This window comes from Misgurnus anguillicaudatus, chromosome 8, assembly GCF_027580225.2.
Source record: "Misgurnus anguillicaudatus chromosome 8, ASM2758022v2, whole genome shotgun sequence".
Taxonomy (NCBI): Eukaryota; Metazoa; Chordata; class Actinopteri; order Cypriniformes; family Cobitidae; genus Misgurnus; species Misgurnus anguillicaudatus.
The window spans coordinates 10,772,233-10,794,138 of record NC_073344.2 but is presented as its reverse complement, the minus strand read 5'-3'; the positions used below and the strand labels follow the sequence as shown (position 1 = coordinate 10,794,138).

The following is a 21,906-nucleotide window of genomic DNA, read 5'->3' as shown; positions in this document are numbered from 1 at the left end:
ACGTTGTTAAAATAGTCTTGTGACTACATTGTTTCAATCTTCATTTCATGAAGCGACGAGAATGCTAATGCCCTAGTAATGGCTGCTAGGTGAACACATCTATGGAGCAGCCTAATGAGGCATCTATGTATATGTATATATATATATATATATATAAATGTTATATAACGCAGGTGTTTAACAAGCATGAGCTGCTTTCGTGTAGGAGACTAACTTTGAGAGTACAAAAAGTCACTTCATGATTTGGTAAGTGGAAAAACATGCAGTCATTCAGTCCTAATCATCCTGTTGGGTTTTGATTTACAATATCATCATCTGACAGTACATTTATTCCTTTTGTATTCACATGATATTTTCATTGCAGCAGTAGGTTTGTAGTAGGTTGTAATATGGGAATAATAGATCAAATGGCTCAATAACCATGTAGAGAATGACACGACAGGGATCGTCAAGAGAATCTTTAATAAAAATACAGAGGACAGTTTTATGAACTTCAGAGCGATTGAGGCTTAAAGTTACATGCCACAAATGACCCATTTCCATTAATACATCCCATACACGCCACAATAGAAGCGACCTTTATACCAGTTCCTGATCCCATTAATGCATACTGCGAAGTTCTGACGCAGTCAGCAAAAACCTAAAACGTATATATTTTAAAACAAATCCGCAATTTTAAGCTCACATGGCTTTAGTTCCCCTCAAGCATTTGTAATGTATTCAGAAACGGATACACTAGCTACAGTAACGGTTTTACATTTTTCTCTCTTGCATAATGGAAAAGCACAAGTTTCGCACATGCTCCGCTTTATCGGGCCGTTGTTGGAGGCCGACTCATTGCTATGCATGAAAAAACCCATCTTTATACTTGCAATTGGTCAATTTTCCCCCGTACGTCGGACATCTGTCTTTGTTAGAAATTAATCTGCTGATCCCTGTAGAGGCTCCTTGGATTTTAATTAATTGCGTTGACGCATCAATAAGAGAAATGGAAATGCCAGCGGTGGGTTTGCTGAACCTGTGGTTTTCCTTCTGGTTCTTGCCTGAAAGTTATTTCAACACACTGAATGGAAATTAAATAAAGCAGCTCTCGATAATGGGTATTTGCGGCTTGTGTAGCACATTAGAAATGCTTCCCTGGCTTTTCCAGGTCCACAGTCATTTTCCGTGGTTCACTTCCATTGACAACAACAGCATTCTGCTTGGAAAGTTCACCGTGGTACTTACCCTTTCTTATTTCAGCCACTTCAGAGGTTGTCCAATGACCACTTTAGCAGATGGTGATTAAAGAAAAGTCACCTTCTTGCAGAGAAATGAAAGAGTTTGGCTAAATTCTTGGGTCCCCATTCATCTATAAATACGACATGGGTACTTTTATTCATTCGCTGGGGAAATATTAAAGACGACAATGTAGAACAGAGAACAATTTGTAAGTGACAGGTCGGGAGATATATTTGCCCACAGGCAGTGTGTGTATCTTCCCATGTGTCAGAAGAGCCTTGATATACAGTGACTTCAAATCAAGCTTTTGTCAGGAATGATTGAGCTGTGACCGTGCAGCACTTGAATGCGAACAAAGATCTACCCTGCATCCGAAACAGAATACTGTGACAGTACGTGCTGGATTAGATGAAGTACCTACTCATTGACCGTTGCAACAGTACATTCTATATAGCAGTGGTTCTCAAACTAGGGGCCTTGAGATTAGCCCCAGTTTTATGACGTTTTATAAAATGTATAAATTTATCATAAATTCTGTGTAATTTAACCTCAAAAAAATAAGGCTCTTAACCAACAGCACACTATATAATTTTACATCATGTGCCATACGTAGTCATAACAACAAGTGAGCCATTAACTTGGCTGCTGTTAAACAAGCGTAATTTTACCATAAGTAACAACCAATTTTTATCTGTATTTACATTTTAATAGAGCCGTGTTACAGCTTTCCTACATTTTTAAACATGACAATGCCTCTCCTACTTCTTCTTTGTTGGATGACTCCTCTCCCTGGTGCTAATGGGATAGTAAAGTGTCCATTAAATGCACACTTCAAAATCTTGCCGGAAGTAGTACAGCAGGTCATCTGGGTTCTTTTCGTCTACTGCTTTTCAAATACTATGAATTCGGACATACTATTCACTTCGCCTACTGCTTTTCGCCTAGGGGAGAGCGGGGCACAACCTCACACTTTTTGGTTTTGGCTCAATCATTAAAAAATTTAAATTTGACTAATTATATTTTTACACAAGCAACACACACATCTCTCCTACGAATGAACATTTGAAGTTTGTTCTAGTACTTAGCATTCTTGGACAATTACACCAAATGTGACAGAAGTGCAAATGTTACAACTTACCCCATAGGTGGGGTTAATTGTAACAGGCAGGGGGTTAGTTGTAACACTTGCTAAAAATTAAGTTTGCAGGCAAAATTTCAATATTATTTTGTCTATATACTTAAAGTGGATATTGTTTATATACCTGTCTATAATAGACATGTATTTACACTATTCATCCCTCATCTAACCATAGTTCAACTATAAATGGATACAAATGTCTAAATATGTGAGAAAAACAGCTAAATTATGACTAAAAAAAATTATATGTGACCCAGTCTTTAAAACCATACTAAAGCCTCAAAATCAAATTCTGAGATAGTGAAAATCAAAGTCTGATTTTAGCCATTCATTTCATTATGATTTTAATCTTTAACGTGACCTTATTCAATCAATATTAAAGATATGAACAAAATACATTTTGACTCACAATTTTTGATAAGACAGGCAGATTTATTTTGTTGGCAGCCAGCAATAATTCGTGTGCAGCCTATTTAAAGCTCCATTGTGTACTATTTTTAGTTAATTCTTAGCAAAAACCCATGTTTTCTTTCAAAAGTATGTGCTCATTCATGTGTAATTACGCCCACCCCACTAATCAAAGTATTCTCGTAAGTGTAGAATCTGCTATTTAAAATACATACGATCGAGTCGCTCTCTGGCCTCCATCTTTGAAATACATTCGCCGACGAGGGACATTCCTGAAATTCAAGCTCCGCCTTTCGCGCTTTCAGACTACACTCAAGCTGGCCGCGAGCTGAAGCCTACGGAGGTTGCATGTGTAGGCGGTATATGTCATCAAGACAGTCTTATTTCAGAATATTAACAATTATAAAGCTGACAATTATTCTTAGTTAATTGTAAATTGATGTAATATGCTTATGACTTGCGCATGTAATGCTCAGTTAATTTAAATAAACCAGGCTTGATGACGTATGCAGCCCGGATATGCGACCTGCGTTAGACTGAATCCTTCGGCTGCACGCCGTGATAAACCTGCGATCTAATGCTTTGAAAGCCTGTTGAAGACATATTCTCGAGGACATTAAAACAAGTCGCCAAGGAAGCGAAACAGGGATTTTAAACGACAACGCGACAGGAAAAACATCAAGACCAAAGTCAATATTGGAGTTAGTTTTCCAAGATGGGTCTCATTGGACAATGAAGTTGCTAAGTTATCTTCACCACAGGTACTTCAGCATATTCGTTTACATATACAGTTTATGTTGTAAACTTGAAGTTTTATAGTTCCTTGGCTAACTATAGCATGGGTATGCGTAACACTTGTTAGTGTAAACATGCATGTGGTTTAATGTCTTGGAACAGCCACACGCCGTCTCTCCGCCCATTTTATGTATTCTGAGGTACTGAGATAAATGTTTTTCATCTTTTCTGACCTCTAACACAAACACACGGTGTACAGCGCTATTTTTAGCCTTTCATTGATAAAAGCGTCTGATCTGCGCGTCTTTCGTTTCATTTTACAAGCGTGTGAAAGTTGAGCAATCTTATTTCACCAATATCAGAGAAAGCTCTTACATATACACGGACATGTAACGTTTACTTAAACATAAGCATTGGACTCTGACATATTAGTTCGCGTCCATTTAAACCCGTCATTACTCCAGCTCAATTAAATGACAGGAGAGGGACTCGTCCACAGACCATCTCCTCAGTAATCTGAAGAGAAGCGGTCGAAAATGGACAAAAAGAGACGGATTTAAACACCAAGTGTAAACGTAATGTCTCTCTCTCGTCCACTTGTGATCTGATCGACGAAAACACATCTTAAAACCAAGTTTAACAGCCCCTGTGATATTTTTCCTCGCGTGGATGAAAAAGGAGTGTCTAAGCTACGTTTATGATTGCTTTTTGTAACTTATGTGATTTTAAGCGGACATTTCATGACAATCAGACTTTTTACATGTTTAACATAAATCTGTGTGCTTTGACGGATCACAGGCAAAGGACAATGCAAATTGTTCTTTTTTTTTTCATTGCTTTTGCTTTAGCTACTGGATGCCATGTTAACCTTGGCATGACAGGGCCACTGTACTAGTAAAAACGCGTTCCGAATGGGGGGGCTAGAAACTAATAATCAGTTGGTTGTCATATAGAGCTTTACCGCTAGATGGGAGTAGATCCTACACAGTGGGGCTTTAAGAACAACTGCAAGAATTACGCTAACGTTAGCTGTTTTCATATCGTAAGTGCTGAGGGGTTAGTTGTAACACAGCGTTACAATTAACCCCGCTGGGTCAAAATATTTTAAGCCTACCAAAACAGTTGCTAAGAGCTCAAGACATTTTTAAAATGATAATATGTTTTAGTCAGCAAGACACTGATTAATATGAAGTAGCATTGAATTCGGTATCTTACACACCCAACTTAGAAACCGAAAAAAAAACACATGATGAAAACAATTTACTTACATGCCACCAAAACACTCTTTTATCAATAACTCTATGGAAAAACATTATACCGTGCCATACATTTGCGGGAGACTGTCTTTTGACTGCAAGAAAAAACAAATCGCTCAACCCTGTGCAACAATGTAAACGGTCCGTGTTACAATTAACCCCGCGTTAGTTTTTGCCTCACGCACCCCTACTATATAATATGAAAGTAAGCTGTTTCGGTGTTGGGTTTTTTTCTTTTTTTGTTCTGCAATTTCAACATTTATTTTTACATTTATTAATGTGTACAATAACATGTGTATTATAACTTTTAAGTAAAGGATAATCAGCGGCCTCCCGTGCATTAAAGGATTTTAACTCCACAATGCCGAGACAAATAACCTCTCGACATAAAGTGCATTTAAAATCCTTTAATGCACTACAGGCTATTGATTATCCCACTTATTCCATGGTCATTTGCCAAGTTATAGACAAGTTTAAAGTAGTATTGCTCTTTGCAGCGCAGTTTGGATCGAATGGGTAAAACTTGCAGTTATTTTCGTTAGTTACTTTGCATTAAGTAAGGAATAATTGACGACAGGCCCTCAATTGTATCAATTAAAATATTGATAAAATTTTTAATGGAGTTTCCTGTTTTTCATTCTAAAAACTTTTTATAATCAAGTTTAATTTTGTAACACAAGAAATTAATATGCTGGTACAATAATATTTTTTCATAAGGTTGTGTATCAGCAAGAATCTTTCTATGCGATATGTATCACGCACATAGGTTGCGATGCAATATGTTGCTATACATTGCAAAACTTGTAAAGTGGGGGGTATATTGGGATATTGCTACAGTTACATTTACTTACAGTGCATGTACACATCACAACAATTGTGAATTTGTTGAAAACAGCAATGCTCATGAATCAAAGTGGAACCAAAACATTGGTCTGGACAACAAGCCCACAGGAAGCAAATGATTAAAAGTACTCACAAATTGGAATTATTTCTCTTAGACAGCAATGAAATTAGATTCAGAGCAATGAGAGGAAGCTTGCTGTTTTTCAGATTTGTCAGACTGTAGTAAACCTAATAGAGGACTTTTAAAAGACAACTCTAGACGAAACACATTAAAGATTTCAAATTGAACTCAAACATTACCTAAACAAATTATTTCAATACCACATTATCTGGACTGTGTAAACAAGTATCTCATGCGTGTCTGTTTTGATTTTTCCAAAGTAATTTTAGGACAAACATCAAAGCTGAAGTTACTCAACGCCAACCGAGCTATTAAAGAAAAATTGTTGAGCAATAGAAAGTCACATACCATTATAATAATATATGAAGAGTTTGGTTCCAAAACGCAATAAACGCCATTTTTGAAAAAAATGAGTTACTGCCAAAATCAGTATTATATCAGGTCAGTAGTTAACACTCTGGGGTCGACGGTGGCGCGGGCGCCGCAAACTCTTTATTTTTCAATCACTCCGCAAAGAGAGTTAGATAACTCTGCTGATTTTGGTCATACAGATATGATTTATACATCATTTAAAACGTTAAAGTGTCTAGTTTTTTTCTGTCCACTCCCAATAAAAACAGAATGTTGTGCTTTTCGCAAAATTAAGAAAATAAACATGATGCGTGTTTTGTTCTCTCTCCCTCAGTGAAGTCCTTTCAGAAACACGTCAGAAAAATTAACTGTAACTTAAGGAATACTTCTTATATAAACAAAAGATACATATCGACATAATGCTTGGAATGTCTGCTTTTGGAAGATGTAAGTGAAATCGAAATCAAATATTGTAATTCGTTGTTAACTGTGTTAGAAGAGGGAGATGTACCGTCTTTCTCGTTTTCCTGCATTATCTATAATGAGCCACGCCCCGCTCCATTGAAGAGAAGAGCAGAGATCATCCATATTCATTAGTCAACCCCAGTCAATGGAGACTCCTCTGCAGCCATTCAGTGCTGTGTTGAGTTTTAATCCAAGTGTTGGTGACATGACATCTACTTGTTTACTCAGACTGTAACTTAAGTTATCTCCAGACGCGAGTGTGTGTGCTTCATCAAACAGACGCGATCGACGTCCAAACGCACACAAATACCTCATATTTGACGCGCTTTGTGGTATCATTATAAGATATGCGATTGTAAACATCACATCTACTTGTTTACTCGCGCCTAAAGTTATCTCCAAACAGACGCGAGTGCGTGTGCTTCAGTGACGCGATGTCCAAACGCAAACACAAACACGATGCCTCATATTTGACGCGCTTTGTGGTATTCTTATAAAAGGTGCCATTGCAAACATCACATCTACTTGTTTACTCGCGCCTAAAGTTATCTCCAAAAAGACGCGAGTGTGTGCTTCGTCAGTGTGACGGGATCGAGGTCCAAACGCACACAAAAACACAAGATGCCTCATATTTGACGCGCTTTGTGGTAAAATTATAAAGTATGCTCTCTCACCTGTAAATACAAGTTATCTCCAGGCGCTTATGTTTTCTTTGTGCTTCCGTCAGACGCGGTTGACGGCCAAACACACACACAAACACACAATGCCTCATATTTGACGCACTTTTGTATTAAGACGGATCTAAACACATCTAAAACCCTGTTTGTTCGCGTATATCTCTGCACGGTAAGTTTATTTAACGCAGGATCACGCATGGGAAGGCATTTCTTTTGTGTTGCTTTCACAAACAAACACGTAACAAGGCGTCGTCTCATTAGCCTATGCAGCTCATTATGCAAGTGTTTTGTTCTTCAGCTGTCAATCACAGACTATTCAAGAGCTTCCAGCCTCCTTGCATATTGCCTTCCTAACCAAAAAGTGACTTTGAAATTGTAAATCAATATTATTGTCTTATGTAAATGAGTAAGCAGAATGATTTTCACATCATTTTAAAGAAAAAACTCTAGACTACTAGATCCTGTATTGAAAAGTCTTGGGAAAACATGTTTAGTATGAGTTTTTTTGACATATATCAGTCACTTAAAAATTTAGCTTTTTCAAAAACCACGCATAAACATTTTTCTCTCAAAAATACAAACATGTACATACATGTTGATCATATAATATAGTAGCCCAGTTTGTGCTGAACACAGTGTTATAAGACTTTTGCCATTATTATGTTTTTAAGCAACTGAAAAAAGCACAAATGTCAGTGCATGTCAAAACTTCTCCAGGGCCCTAAAAACCCCTTAGACCCCAGAGGGTTAAAAGTAAATAATTAATTTTACGCAAAATCCAATACCCGCCGTGATATTCTGTCATCTTTTCTCCCTTTTTTCCCAAAATGCGACAAACGCCACTGCTCCTTTTTTACAGAATGCAATAAATCCATTTCTTATATTACAGCGGACCATTCACGCAATGTAAACAAACATGGCGGCGCGCTGAGTACGGAGTCCTAGTTTTCCTCATCTACGTTGTACTTCGTGATCAACAAACAAAACAAAATAATACTTTAATAGCATTGCCAAACCTGTGATGGTTTTCTGTGACGGGAAAGAAACGTAAGCCATCAACAGCTAATAATTTCCGCGAGAGGCACTCGGTTGCTTGCTCTCCAGACAGCATCAAGCTTCTCATGCTAAAACATTGTGTTCTTAATATAACAAAGTAAGTGTTTTGGTTAATGCCATTAATGTTTATTTTTTAATCATTGTATACCACTAGTCAACTAAATAAATATAAAATGGTAAAGATGAATGCACATTTATACATTGATTTAATAGATTTATAGCATTTTGAAATTAAAAAATGTCATGGATTTATTGCATTTTGTGGAAAAAAGAATTCGTTTTTATAATAAATCTTTGAAAATCAAGTTATGGATTTGAATTTTTAATGTTTTTATAACCTAAAGATGTTATGTGAAAGTTTGTAACAGAAAATAGTGGTTTTCATCTTGTCACTTTCTTGGTATAGAAAACAAGTTTTTACCGAAATTTGTCAAAATGGATTTATTGCGTTTTGGAACCAAACTCTTCATATATTCAAAATGAATTCCTGTATCGACAGCCAATCTGTTTGTGGGCTTGTAGAAGCACTGAATACATTTTTTCTTACTTTGATTTCACAGGAAAATCATTTGCTTGTTCTGCATATCTAATAGCATACATGTAATTTTTGCCTCTGTTTTGCATCAAGTATTGTCATGTGCCTTTTCTTGTCTTCCCTTAAGGTGACTGAAACAAGGACAGGCCCTCTTGGATGCAGTAACTATGACAACCTCGATTCTGTCAGTTCTGTTTTGGTTCAGAGTCCTGAAAACAAGATTCATCTGCAAGGTAGTGTATTCATAATCCAGCCCTGTCCCAGACTTTTTAATGATATTGTCACCCTTTTAATTGTGTTATTTTACCTTGATATTGTAAGAGGCTGCAGCATGTTTACAAAAATATTCCAGAGCCATCTTTTGGGTTGTAAAAGCATGCTTATAAACAATTTTCACTAAGGGGTGGTTCACATTTCTCATCTAAAATTGTGGCACTTCCCTCCTTTTTTTAACGTGCTCACCGTGGCATTCTAAAAAGTTGAAGCATTTTTAACTCACTGCAGCACCAACGCACCTGGAAAAAAAATCTCACAGGAAAAAGAGAGCATTGCATGCACGTTACTCTTTATTTGAGCGTGCTTGCAGCACATCTACATTAAACTTAACTTATTTGCACGCGCAAAAGACATGAAATGTGAACTGCCCCTAAGACAGTCTGTTCACTCTTTCCCTGCCATAAGAGAAAACATTTGCATAAAAAATGTGTTCCTGATGAATTTTTATGTTAAACTGCAATACCGCGAGATATCCACTAGATATATCCGCTACATGGCGCACTTACCCAATTTATGAAAAAACTGAAGCCAAAAAGTGATTTACTAATTTTAAACTCTGTGAATGTTTTGATAATCATTTTGAATCTGAGTTAAGGTTGTTTCCAATAAATAGGTATACTGTATGTAAAATGACTTTTTTTCAAAGAAAAAGAATGTAATTGATTAAACGGTATAGCATTTTCTCCTTTTCCATCTTAAAGTGTAAAGAAATCTATAAGTGCATATAATGCAGATAACCAGTTGTGTGGGGTTGGGGCAGGTCTATTTGGTTGACCAATGGCAACAGGCTATTCCTTTTGATGGTGTCGGATGCGCAGAAATGATCATCCTTTACCTTTAAGTGGTGGAAATATTTTAAACTGCTATTTTTTAATTTTGGTATATACCAGTGGATATACCCATTGTCCAAAAAAATTATTTAGACCCAAACCTAAAATTTATAACCAATAAATTATTTAAGATTTTTTATTTAGTAATTATAGCTTATTTGTTATAGAATTAAGAGACACTAAGAAATATATTTATCATAGTTTTACCTTCAATTCTTAATTCTAATTTTACCCTTAATTCTTGTTTTGAGTGAATAAGGCCCTTGGAAGTTGGTTTGAGACACAATCGGGCTACTAGATCTCACAGGAAAACGTAACGGTTTTTGCGGTGCCGATTTTCATATGAATTCGTACAAAGTAATTTATACAAATAAGTACACTGATAAAAAATCAAAAGTGAAGCTCTGCTCCAAGCCCCACCCCTAAACCCAACGTCATTGGGACGAAAACAAATTGTACAAAATGTATGAACATATAAATAATTTAGTACCTCGTAAAGTACTCTTTTTCTTATTTTTGGTATATGGGTCAATGACGTGACGTTAATTATTTTGTGTCCATGGTATTATGGTTCAAAATACATTTGCAGATTACTTGCATACATTTTCTTTTTTAAGGACCAATTCTAAAATGTCTGGTTTTATTTCATTTTGAAAGAATATTTGGTGGATAATTGCAAAAATGTCATTGTGGTGTAGCCGGTCTATTTCAAATGGTGTAACTAGTATTTTTTTATGAAAATATAAATATATTCTAAAAAAATGTGTAATAAAATATAATCAACTAGTTAAGTGTAATATGATTTTTCTACATACATTTTTACATCATTTGTCAAAGATTATTTACAAAACAGAGCTGTTTTCAGCATATGTCAGGACAAATATTACAAAAACGCATTAACATTTACATTTAGAAATAACTAATAAAATTATATTTAAAAAAAAAAATGTATGATTACGATTACATGCCATCAAGGTGGATAAAATATTTAAAATTTTTCATTCTTTGGCGCAATTGGCGGTTACATCCATTCGACATTTTTAGGTCCATTCAGTCTTAACCTTTCATAAAAATGTTGCAAATTTAATTTTTATTGCATAAAATTAACATAAATACACTGTGCATTGAAATAAACATGATGTCTGCTTTTAAAACAAGTTTTTTAATATATTTTTAAATTTCTCATCTTGCCAAACTGTTTTTGTCACCGAGCCATATACCAAAAAACTTTTTCTAAAATAACTAATTTTGTGGTGGCAATTTTTGTATTTTTGTAATTCATACAAAGTAGATTATACAAAAAAGTATGTTTATCAGAAAAAGCAAGAGTGATGCTCCACCCCAAGCCCCACACCTAAATCCAGTGTCACTGAGACGAAAGCAAATCATACAATAATAATTGTGTTGGTATACTGGAATACTCATATTAAGATTTGTTTGTATTTGAAGGACTTCAGGCTATTCTGCCAGAGTACCTAAGGAGCCGATTTGTGGAGGCAGCTCTCAGTTACATCGGCTGCCACTCAGAGGGCGAGTTTGTGTGCCGAGAAAATGACTGCTGGTGCAAATGTAGTCCTGATTATCCCCAATGCAACTGTCCAAGTGAAGACCTGAAGGCCATGCAGGACAGTCTAAAACTCATCAGAGAGTCCTGGACGCAAGCCAACCAAGACTTTCAAGAGTCTGGTAAGTTCTGCAATTGCATTCCCCAGAGATGAATATATTTTCTTCTAACCTTCTACTCTGCTTTGCTGGTCAAAGATTTAAGAAATAATATGTAGGTTTTAAAACCAACTTGTTTTGTTGGCAGTACATTAGACCGATTCTGCAAGGCATGGTGGTGTGCCAGCATCAAGTTAATTCTGTCACGCTGCTAAGATCTGTGAATATCAATGACACATAGCGGGTTGACATTAAAAAGTGATTGTCACCTTGTTACTTTTGATGCCTGATGCGGAAATAGTGTGAAGTGCTTCCAGGGATCTAGTGTCATTGTCATTGTGGTAAAGCAGTGTTTTGGGCTTGGCAGCTTTAGCTGTCCCTGAGCTAGGCATAGCGCCAAGCCCGAGCAGGTTTTTGAGCGCATCATGGCTATGTTGGAGATCTACCTCCTGCAGCTACAGCATGAAGTGGAAACCTCTGCCTAATGACTGTAAACCAAATAAATAAACAATAATCACATGCTGTAGATGGAGAAAGATGATCTAATAGTCAGTTTCTCTGTTCAACTGGGGCATCCAGCATTTTGGTTTGGTGCTCAAATTGGTAATCAAAAATGAAATTGGTGGCTGGTAAAGATCAATGGATGTCTAAAAATGGAAATTATATTATTTTCAATTACCTAATGTCTGATAGCATGAATAATCTGTGCAGACTGGAACTGTCGGGTTATGATGAGGATCTGTGTTGTTAATTATAGGCACTGAGATCATTTCTTATTAGATGTTAGGGAGCATCGATTCGAGTGTTCGGTGCTGTAACACAGCTATCGATTTTTCCGGCTGCGGATGAAAATGAACTTCCCTCTGCTGAAAGACATTTGTGTGGCCAAGATGATCCTGCTTTACCTTACCGGCCCACCATCCTGTCAGATCTTAGTATTTTTGTGGTTGTTAAAGTCAAACCGTACGCAATCCTTTTAAAACCAGGCCATCTTTCTTAGAAACGGCTTAGTGTTTGGCAATTCAGCAAAAATGTCCCCATTCAATCACACAGGACAATTTTCAATTTTCATCAAAAGGAATGAAAATAACGTTCCACCTGCTCCCTTCTTTTCCTGGTTTCACTGTTGACTCATTTGATCAAACATGACTGATTTCTTCATCCCAACATGAGGGAAATTCATTCAGGTAATTTATTCTCAACATTTGTCTGCTTTCTAGAGGAGTTTCAAAATTTTGTGAGGAGATTACCAACATTTTATGCCCTGAACACATCTGCTGTGCAGTATGTCTGGAAGATGGACCCTGGTGTTCAGCAACGCTTTCAACTTTTGGAGACAGGCACTAAACAGCTGCTCGGCAAAGCACAGCGGATTGTCAGCAAACTCTTCAAACTAAGCAAAAGGTGTCGAACTCAACCCAAAATATCCTTGCCCAGGGAGAGGTAAGAGAAGTGCAGTTTTCCTAATAAGTTATGCATGGAAATGTGTTTATCTATAATTGCTTGTTAGTAAGGGATAGGTTCCTGCAGCTTGACCCTGGCACTATATATACATTTTTTTTTTTTTTTTTAAGATTTAAAGTACTTTGTAGCCTGGCTGACATCACATGCTCATTTTCTCGTATTTGAGGCGTGGTTAACAAATGCCCAGAGCCGTGTATTATGCGCTACGAATGTCTATCAAATGCATCTGTACGTAGTTCATAGCCAATCATTTCAATTATACCAGATGACATATGTAGAGCGAGATAAATTCAAGCGTCAACAACTTTTATTGGTATGTGTGCACACAGCTGAAAGCTATGCAACTAAACAGGTAGCTGTACCACAGGCTGTGAGGATAGGGTCTGTCATATCGAACACCATTATAATTAACACTGGAGCTCCTCAAGGCTGTGTCTTATCACCCTTCCTCTACACGCTGTACACCAATGACTGTATTAGTCCTTCACCCATCACAACATACTACAAATACTCAGACGATACTGCAATTCTGGCTCTTCTCAATGATCATACCACCATTGCTGCTTACCACGATACAATATCACACTTCACACACTGGTGCACAGACAACTTTCTCCATCTCAATGTTGAGAAAACAAAAGAACTGGTCTTCAACGCACCCAGTCTCAGTCAGATCTCCATTCATGGCAACATCATAGAACGGGTGGAGAAATTCAAATACCTTGGACTCACCCTGGACAATAAGCTCACCTTTGACCATCACATAACAGACATCCAAAAACGCTCACAACAACGTCTGCATGTTTTACGAAAACTCAGCTCCCTTTGCATTGCCCCTCGTCTTCTGTTACTTCTGTATATGAGCATCATCCAGCCCATTTTGTTATACTGCTCCACTAGTTTTAACACTATGCTGTCAGTAAATCACACACATAGCTTCAAAAATAATACATTCCTCTACACCTAACATTTCAGAACTTAATGACAGAGCAATAGCCCGCCTTGCCCACTCCATAACAACGGACCCAGAGCACCCCCTCAACTTCAACTTCACTCTCTTGCCCTCAGGCCGCAGGTATAGGACCCTGACATGGAGAAGGGCTCGTTTCAAAAAGAGCTTTGTACCATCAGCAATCTCAATCCTCAATAAGTTACAAAGCTGAACTTTCACCATCTTGTGTTTTGTTGTTGTTGTTTTTGTGTATATATGTTTGTACTAGCTGCGTGTACTGTATGACAGTTTGTGAAAACAAATCTCATGTTCACAGGACAATAAACTATCTATCTATCTATCTATCTATCTATCTATCTATCTATCTATCTATCTATCTATCTATCTATCTATCTATCTATCTATCTATCTATCTATCTGTATATTGGTATTGAAAAGCAACACAACTTAGTGGCACTGTGACAACCACAGTAGGTAGACTACAGGCATATTGACAATATGATATTAAAGGATAATTCCGGTATTTAACACTTTGAGTCATTTCTGGTTTGTTTTAGATGAACTACAGTGATGGACACAGAAATTTTGACAATGGGTCGTGTCTTGACTTTTTGACTCGTTTAGAAGCATCTCTTGACTGCTTCAGAATGGAAGTCAAGGGCCATGCACAAACATTCAAATTCAAATTCAATTCAAATTCAAATTTTATTTATATAGCACAAATTCGTACATCGAGGCAATTCAATGTGCTTTACAAAAAGAACAATGCTAATAAAAAAAATAAAAACATCACAATAAAAAACAGGAAACACACAGACACAACGTTGATTCAAGGATAATAAAATCAAGATAAAAATTTTTTAAAAAACTGTAATGCTAAACAGTGTGGCTATGTTTAAAAGCTCAGTCATAGGCACAAGAGAAAAGAAATGTTTTTAATTTGGATTTGAAGATCAATACGTTTGTAGCACATCTAATTTCTTCTGGTAATTGTCATTAAAACAACACTTAATGTTCCTTTTCAAAACTGTGCTACACACCAAGTGGTTTGTGGTGTTCGTTGATGATTAAAAACAAGTTGTGTAGCGAAATACAGTTTCTTTCATGTTTTATTTGGCATTTGGAAAGTTCCACTTACTTCTCTTGGAAGACTCATTGCTCGCTGATATATCGGAAAAGAGGTCTGTTTACATGTGGTTGTAGTTTTTTCGCTCAGTTTCTCTGATAAGAAATTTTTCCCATATTTGATGGCTCAGTGACCAGCCTAAGGTTTGAAGTTGAGCTTGATTGTCTGTCTATATGATTGTCTGTCTGTCGACTGTCTATACACTAGACACCGAGTTCCGTTCAGCGTCCTTGTACGGCAAAGTGGTTGTCGCCATCAAGTGGTCTGGAGTGTGCTAACGCTTTAGACTCAAATATAGAGCGAAAGTATATACGCGGTTGTGAGGTGTCTGAAAAAATAGTTCCACTATAGCAAATAACATGGATTGAAATCATACATTGTGCCAATATATTTGTTTTGAATCATCAACGAACACCACGAACCACTCGGTGGGAAGCACCGAGTTTTGAAAATGAACGTTAAGTGTTGTTTTAATGACATGTTTGTGCATGGCCATTGACTTCTATTCTGAAGCAGTCAAGAGACGCTTCTAAACAAGTCAAAAAGTCAAGACACGACCCGTTGTCGTAATGTCGGTGTCCATCGCTGTGGTTCATCCGAGACGGGCCAGGAATGAGACTCAAAGTGTTGAATACCGGAATTATCCTTTAATAAATAGCACTCACCATTTATAAGTTAAATGGACTTCGTCAACAACGATGCCTAGCAGGTTGGTCCTATAAAACTCTGTGGCTATCATGTCTTGCCATATCCAAACCTCCTTCTTGGATATGAAATTGTTTAACACCAAAAGTTGCTCTTTTTTAAATAAACTTGTGTTCAAAACCACTTAGAAAACTATCTAAGGCTGCATCGAAAAGTAACTTGGCGTCTGCTGCCTTGTTGGATAAACAAAACTGCTTTGGTGTGTCGCATAGACGTTGTCATCGTCTTGCTGCCTCCTCCCCATTCTGTGATTGGTTCCATATTTCAGGGGAAGAATTGGTCCATGGTTTCCATGCTAGACTTGCAGCCTGAATAAATTCAACAAAACTATGGAATGACTTTTAAATTTAACTGTATCGTTTGTATTTTAGTTGTGAATACAAAATTTAAAAAAAAATCAATATTATACAATTTACTATAATCGTATATATTTTTAAAAGAGATCCCATTTATTGTTTTTACTGCTTTATTTATTATAAAAACTTTTTTTAAATTTATATTAATAATAAAACATTTTGTAATGTGAGATATATATTTATAACATTTTTAAGGAGTTTCCATCGACTCGGCGCAGTAACACCCTCCCTCTCCCATAATGAGAGGGAGAAGGGGAGCGAACTTTTCCGGCGAGTCGAAGTACTCCCAAAAGTGCTATTACGCCATAAAATATAGTTCCTCTTTTAAATCCGCTTAGAAAAGCGCTACGTTTTATTTTGTACCACCAAACTTGCTCGTATAACTACTCGTCTTAAATAGGAAAAACGTTGATGTGTTTGGTCACTTCTAACTTTATCTCTAAATGGTACCATTGAATGAATGGGGCTAAGCTAAATGCTATCGAAGCGTCGCAGAGCGCTCCAGCGCTTACGTGCACGCACACAGATGATAGAGGGATGAATCAACAATTCTTAGTTAAGGTAATAACATATTTAAATATTGAAAATGAGTAGACTATTCCTGTAAGAATCCATGCAGTATTGCCAAGCAAAATATCATGATACTCACATGTAACTATACTTTCTTACAACCATATCTTTCAGAATAACTAAGGGGCGTGCACACCAAAGCTTTTACACCGGCGACCGGTGTATGTTTTCAATTGTTTTCAAAGCAGGCCTTTTTATTGTCCGCGCTGAAAGCCTGCGCTGAGCGCCAAGAGTTGAAAAATATTCAACTCTGAGTGAAAAGCTTAGCTCATCAATGTCAGTTCTCACATGACCGTCCAATCACAGTGGAGGGGGGCGGGACAAATATCACAACAAACAACCATGCATCGTACAGTGACTGATAAACAAAGCAGAATTATCACAGCAACCAAAGCGCTCAGCTGAAGAAAAGCTGGCAGTCGGCCATTTTCAGCCGCATTAAAAGGCTTTGGTGTGCACGCCCCCTAATTTTAAACATTCCAACACAGAAAAAAAAATCAGTCAGGTGACCCTAGTCATTTCTAAACAGTATTTTTGCAAAACAGTAGATTCATGCAAAATCAAACCCTGAATTTACAATAACGTCCATATTTGTTTCGAGGGTGATATATATTGTTGTTTCACTTGATCTTCATTCTTGATCAGTTTCCAAATGGATGGGCTAATAGGAAATTTAAAATGCATGTCCCCCGAACTAATTAATTAAGAAATGCCTTTAACACACTACTCAGTCCATATCCGAGGGCATTTGTGGCAAGCATAATTGTGTTAAGTCTAGTGTCTTGGCCGAAGTCCCAGCCTCTCTGAAATGATAGAGACTGTCCCATCTAATCATTTCAGGAGTTAGTGGATGAATAGGTTTTATCTTCTCATCTATAGGCTAAAGTGCAGGATGTGTTTTAATGGAAGGCACCAAAAACAGGTAATTTACGGGCTCTGCACTGGCATGATAATGCAGTGTCTTTGGTAAGGGTCATGAATTAAGAAACTTATGTCTGAAACTGAGTGCTCAGAGATGGTGGAGGGGCCAAGCCGGGCACAAAAGAGAAATTATGCATGCAAAAAAGTCAAGTGAAGGCTACTTGAGTCAGATGAGGTGAATGCAAACCATAAAACGCTGATCAGCTTCATAATTCAAAAGTTCTTGGTTAATTCATATTTATAGTCTAAGACACATCATTCACAAATCACCATATTATTACTAGCTGGACTATCAGATAAAAGGTACAAAAGCTGTCACTACCAAATGTGTATGCAGACAGTATCTGTACCCAAATGTGTTCATAAATGGACTTTACATTGGTTTGGCTGTGCTGGTTACAAGGTCAGCCCATACGCACTGCAAAAACTGCCTTTCTTACTTAAGATTTTTGTCTTGTTTTCAGTAGAAATATCTTAAAATTCTTAAATTAAGAGGTATTTTCTTGATAAGCAAAATGGCCAAAGAAAATAAATCTAGCTTTTAGACAAAAAAAATACAATTTAAGTTAATGTGTGCTTAAAACAAGTTAAAATATCTGCCAATGGGGTGAGAAATTTTTTCTTGAATTAAATGTTTAAGAAAAAAGTTTTTGGCAGATATTTTTGCTTGTTTTAAGCACAAAATCATTAAATTGTATATTTTTGGTCTTAAAACTAGACTTATTTTAGTAGTAGGTCATTGCTCATCAAAATCATCTTGATTTAAGAATTTTTCGATATTTCTACTGAAAACAAGACAAAAATACTAAGAAAGGCATTTTTTGCAGTGCGGCATCTCTCATAATTCGCCGCCAGGTAGCTGAAATAGTATTTGAACAATATCTGTGTTATATAATTTGCTTGTTATTATTTTTTTATATTTGTAGACAAAATGTACTTGACCGGACCATACAGTAGTATTGTCTGTGCTTGTCATGTGACCTGATAAAGATTAAGTAATCCTTAGATTTTAAGAATACATAATAATTACTCAAAAATAATGAAAAAAAAAACAAATGTTTAGCCCCCACCGATGACCAAGAATGATTAAAATGATATCCATGCAGTAGCGGCTCGTGACTGCTCTTCAGAGGGGTGCAAATTCAAAATAAGTGTTCGGAGTGTCATGTGGCTAGCGTTTTCAAAATATGTGTTTGTTGCATCATGTGAACCATGTGCACGTGTTTTGTCAAAATAAGTGCTTGCTGCACACGTATCAAAAGAGTTAATGATAAAAGAGACGCTCACGTTCACAAAATACACGCAAGACACTTACTTAACAGTAAACTCGGATTACGCATGAGATTATGCGAGTATCTGGCAAACGTGAGCGTCTCTTTTATCATAAACCCTTTAGACGCGTCTGCACTTATTTTGACAAGACACGTGATGCACATAGGATGCGCAGAACACATATTTTGAAATTACGAACCACACACATGACGGGCTACATACATGTTATGACGAACTTCGCATTGTGCGCCCCTGAATAAAGAAGTCACCGGCCGCCACTGTATCCATGAGTGTCAGAAACAATGTTTTTGGGGAATTTATGGAATATCAAATAAATAAATGCTTTAATTGATAAAGTATAAAAAAAAACAGGGTGTTGGGTCAGTTTGACCCACTTTATGCATTCTAGGGTTAAAAGGTAGTGGTAGTTAAAGGGTTAAAGAAACAGTGACAATGTTAGATTTGCAATTGTGTACTAGGAATGACAAAGATCTTGGATATAGATTCAGCGCAGGCATGTCTTTGAAATGCTCCTTGATCTTTCATCTTCTTTGATAATGTGATTCAAGTTGCACTAGGCCCAAACAAAACCTTTTATTTGTCTGCTTTTAAGTCCCTTTTTTATTTTTTTACTGTCATTTCATCATTCACTGTAGTCCATGTTTCACACATCTTTTTAATGTAATCTCTTTTGTCAAGAAGTTGCAAAAACACAATTTGAAAAATTCAATCATGAAAGACAATCCCATATAAGATAGGGATGCACCGATTGTTTGGCAACCAAAATTATTCGGCCGAACAAGTGAAAGGACTAAATACATTTTTTACCGAACAATGAGGTTTTTGATGATGCGATCGTATAGCAACCAGCGCAGAGTAAAGGGCCGTTCACATTATAACGAACACTTTAAAAAATATATAGTTTTAAAAATCGTTTTATATTAAAGAGAATAGTGGAGTTCACACCACAACTATACGATAAACATACAATGAATGATATCGTTTGGATCACTTTCTCAGCGATTTTTTTCCACCTGATAAACCAATGACAGCCAATCAAATCTATTTGAACCCAAGTGCACGCGCACTTGAAATGACAGTGTAGCTCATTGCTGAGGTCTATAACATAAAATTACCTCAGGTATCCAGCGCTGATGCAGTTGCTGTGAAATTGACAACGTAATGCTTTTTATTCTATTACATTAACTACGCCAAAAGGTACGAGATTACACAAACTATTATAATAACTGTTTAAAGTTACGCGAAACATAGCTTGTGGACATCTGCTGTTACCCGCTGTATATTTACATATTCAGTGACATGTAAAGAATTGCAAAAGTTTTTTTTACAGGAAATATGCAATATTAAAGGCAAGTGATTTGCGCGAGTGAATTAGCATAAATGTATCGTTATCGTTCAATGATGTTGACGCTAATATAGTTATCGTTATAGTTATCGTTATAATGTAACAAACATGTTGGCAAGCATTTTAAAGTGTCCGAGAAAGAGGCAAAAACATTCAGCACTACTAGTTTCTTTTTATAATTTAAAATCAAGACATCCTTCTATGAGAAAGACACAGCGGAAATCCTGGGTATCTGCTAAATGCACTAGCATGAGAGATTCAACGAGAGACTTTAGCTCTTCATCTCATGTCATACATGAAAAGAGGAAAGATAAAGAGCGTCAGCAGTATGTAATAAAAACTTCCTAGAACCTGTAAAGTGCTACAATGGCAAATACGCTTATATAAAACGTTTATTTACAAAGGCATTTTTGTTAGACCCAAGTGCTTTTTCTTCTGTCAATCTTGCCGCCGTCTCTCTCCCTCTGCTCGTCGTGCCTCGTGCTTGAGGCCACGCGTCCGCTGCTCAACATACAGTACAGTGCTTCTTACGGCGCATTCACACGGGGCGTAAGCGTTAATGCTTAACGGAAGGCTTGTCTGAAGCGTGGCCAACAGCCAATCACAGTGGCCGCTACACATGCTCTGGTCTTCCATAAATGTAATTGTCTGACTCTGCCTAGGTTATTTGCATAAGGCGATCTGATTGGCTGACGCACGCGTTGTCGGTTGAAAAGTTGAGAAACGTTCAACTTCTGCCGCGAGCAACGGCACTGATGCGGCGCCGACGGATCCACAATTCAGTTCGGCAACGCATGACGTGACCCATTAAAAGTGAATGCGTGTGAATGTGCCCTTAAGTTTCTTAAGGCAGAGTAATGAATAGGTTATTTGCATTTTGTGCTGGAATAGAAGAATGGCTTAATATCCGTTTAGCCATAACTCATTAATGCCATTGACTGTAAATGGAAAAGTTTTAACAAGTCAGATATCTAACTGATTAGAGAAATGACCAGGTGTAACAGGCCCTAAAATGCTGAAATATTATTTTTCTTTTATTTTTAAATAATGATAAATAAATATATTAAAAAGGACATTCAGAAAATGTAACTGTTTTGCAATTGTGAGAAAATTGGCTAAATAAATAGAAAAATGAATAATAAAAAAAATGTTATTTCTTCGTCCTTCAGCTGAGTGTTTTTGTTCCGCTTTGGCCAAGAATTTTCTTTTCATTGCATCCCTAATTTACACCGCATGCCAAATTATTATGCACATGGCATTTTTGTTTAATTTTCAAATACAGTCAGTAAGTTTACAAATTTTATTTTACCCTCAACAGTTATATGACAGTGTGGATGTTATTCTATTTAAATGAAATTAAATTGTAAAAAGATACTTTGAAAAATATGCAAAATATGTTGTTCCAAATTATTAAGCAAGTTGTAGTTCTCATACAATATTAGAAGGCTTAAATTGTTTTGAATATATAGTAGCACACCATCTATTGTTTACTGTAACTGAATATAGTGCATGACAAATACATTATGGATATAATTTGCGTAAAAGCTAAAGTGCTTATTCAACCAATTATTGTTTCTTTATGAGACGGTTTTCACAGTCT

At 36.7% G+C, this 21,906-nt stretch overlaps 1 protein-coding gene across 2 annotated transcripts in view; it reads left to right on the top strand.

The window, feature by feature from the left end:
* The window catches only part of brinp3a.1 (bone morphogenetic protein/retinoic acid inducible neural-specific 3a, tandem duplicate 1), a 54,721-nt gene that overhangs the window by 29,238 nt on the left and 3,577 nt on the right, over positions 1-21,906 (top strand). For both annotated transcript variants that reach the window (XM_055213326.2, XM_055213325.2), the window contains exons 6-8: positions 8,934-9,039; positions 11,362-11,598; positions 12,795-13,017. In XM_055213326.2, coding sequence (XP_055069301.1) covers positions 8,934-9,039; positions 11,362-11,598; positions 12,795-13,017 — 566 coding nt within the window. The remainder of the gene's footprint in view (positions 1-8,933; positions 9,040-11,361; positions 11,599-12,794; positions 13,018-21,906) is intronic.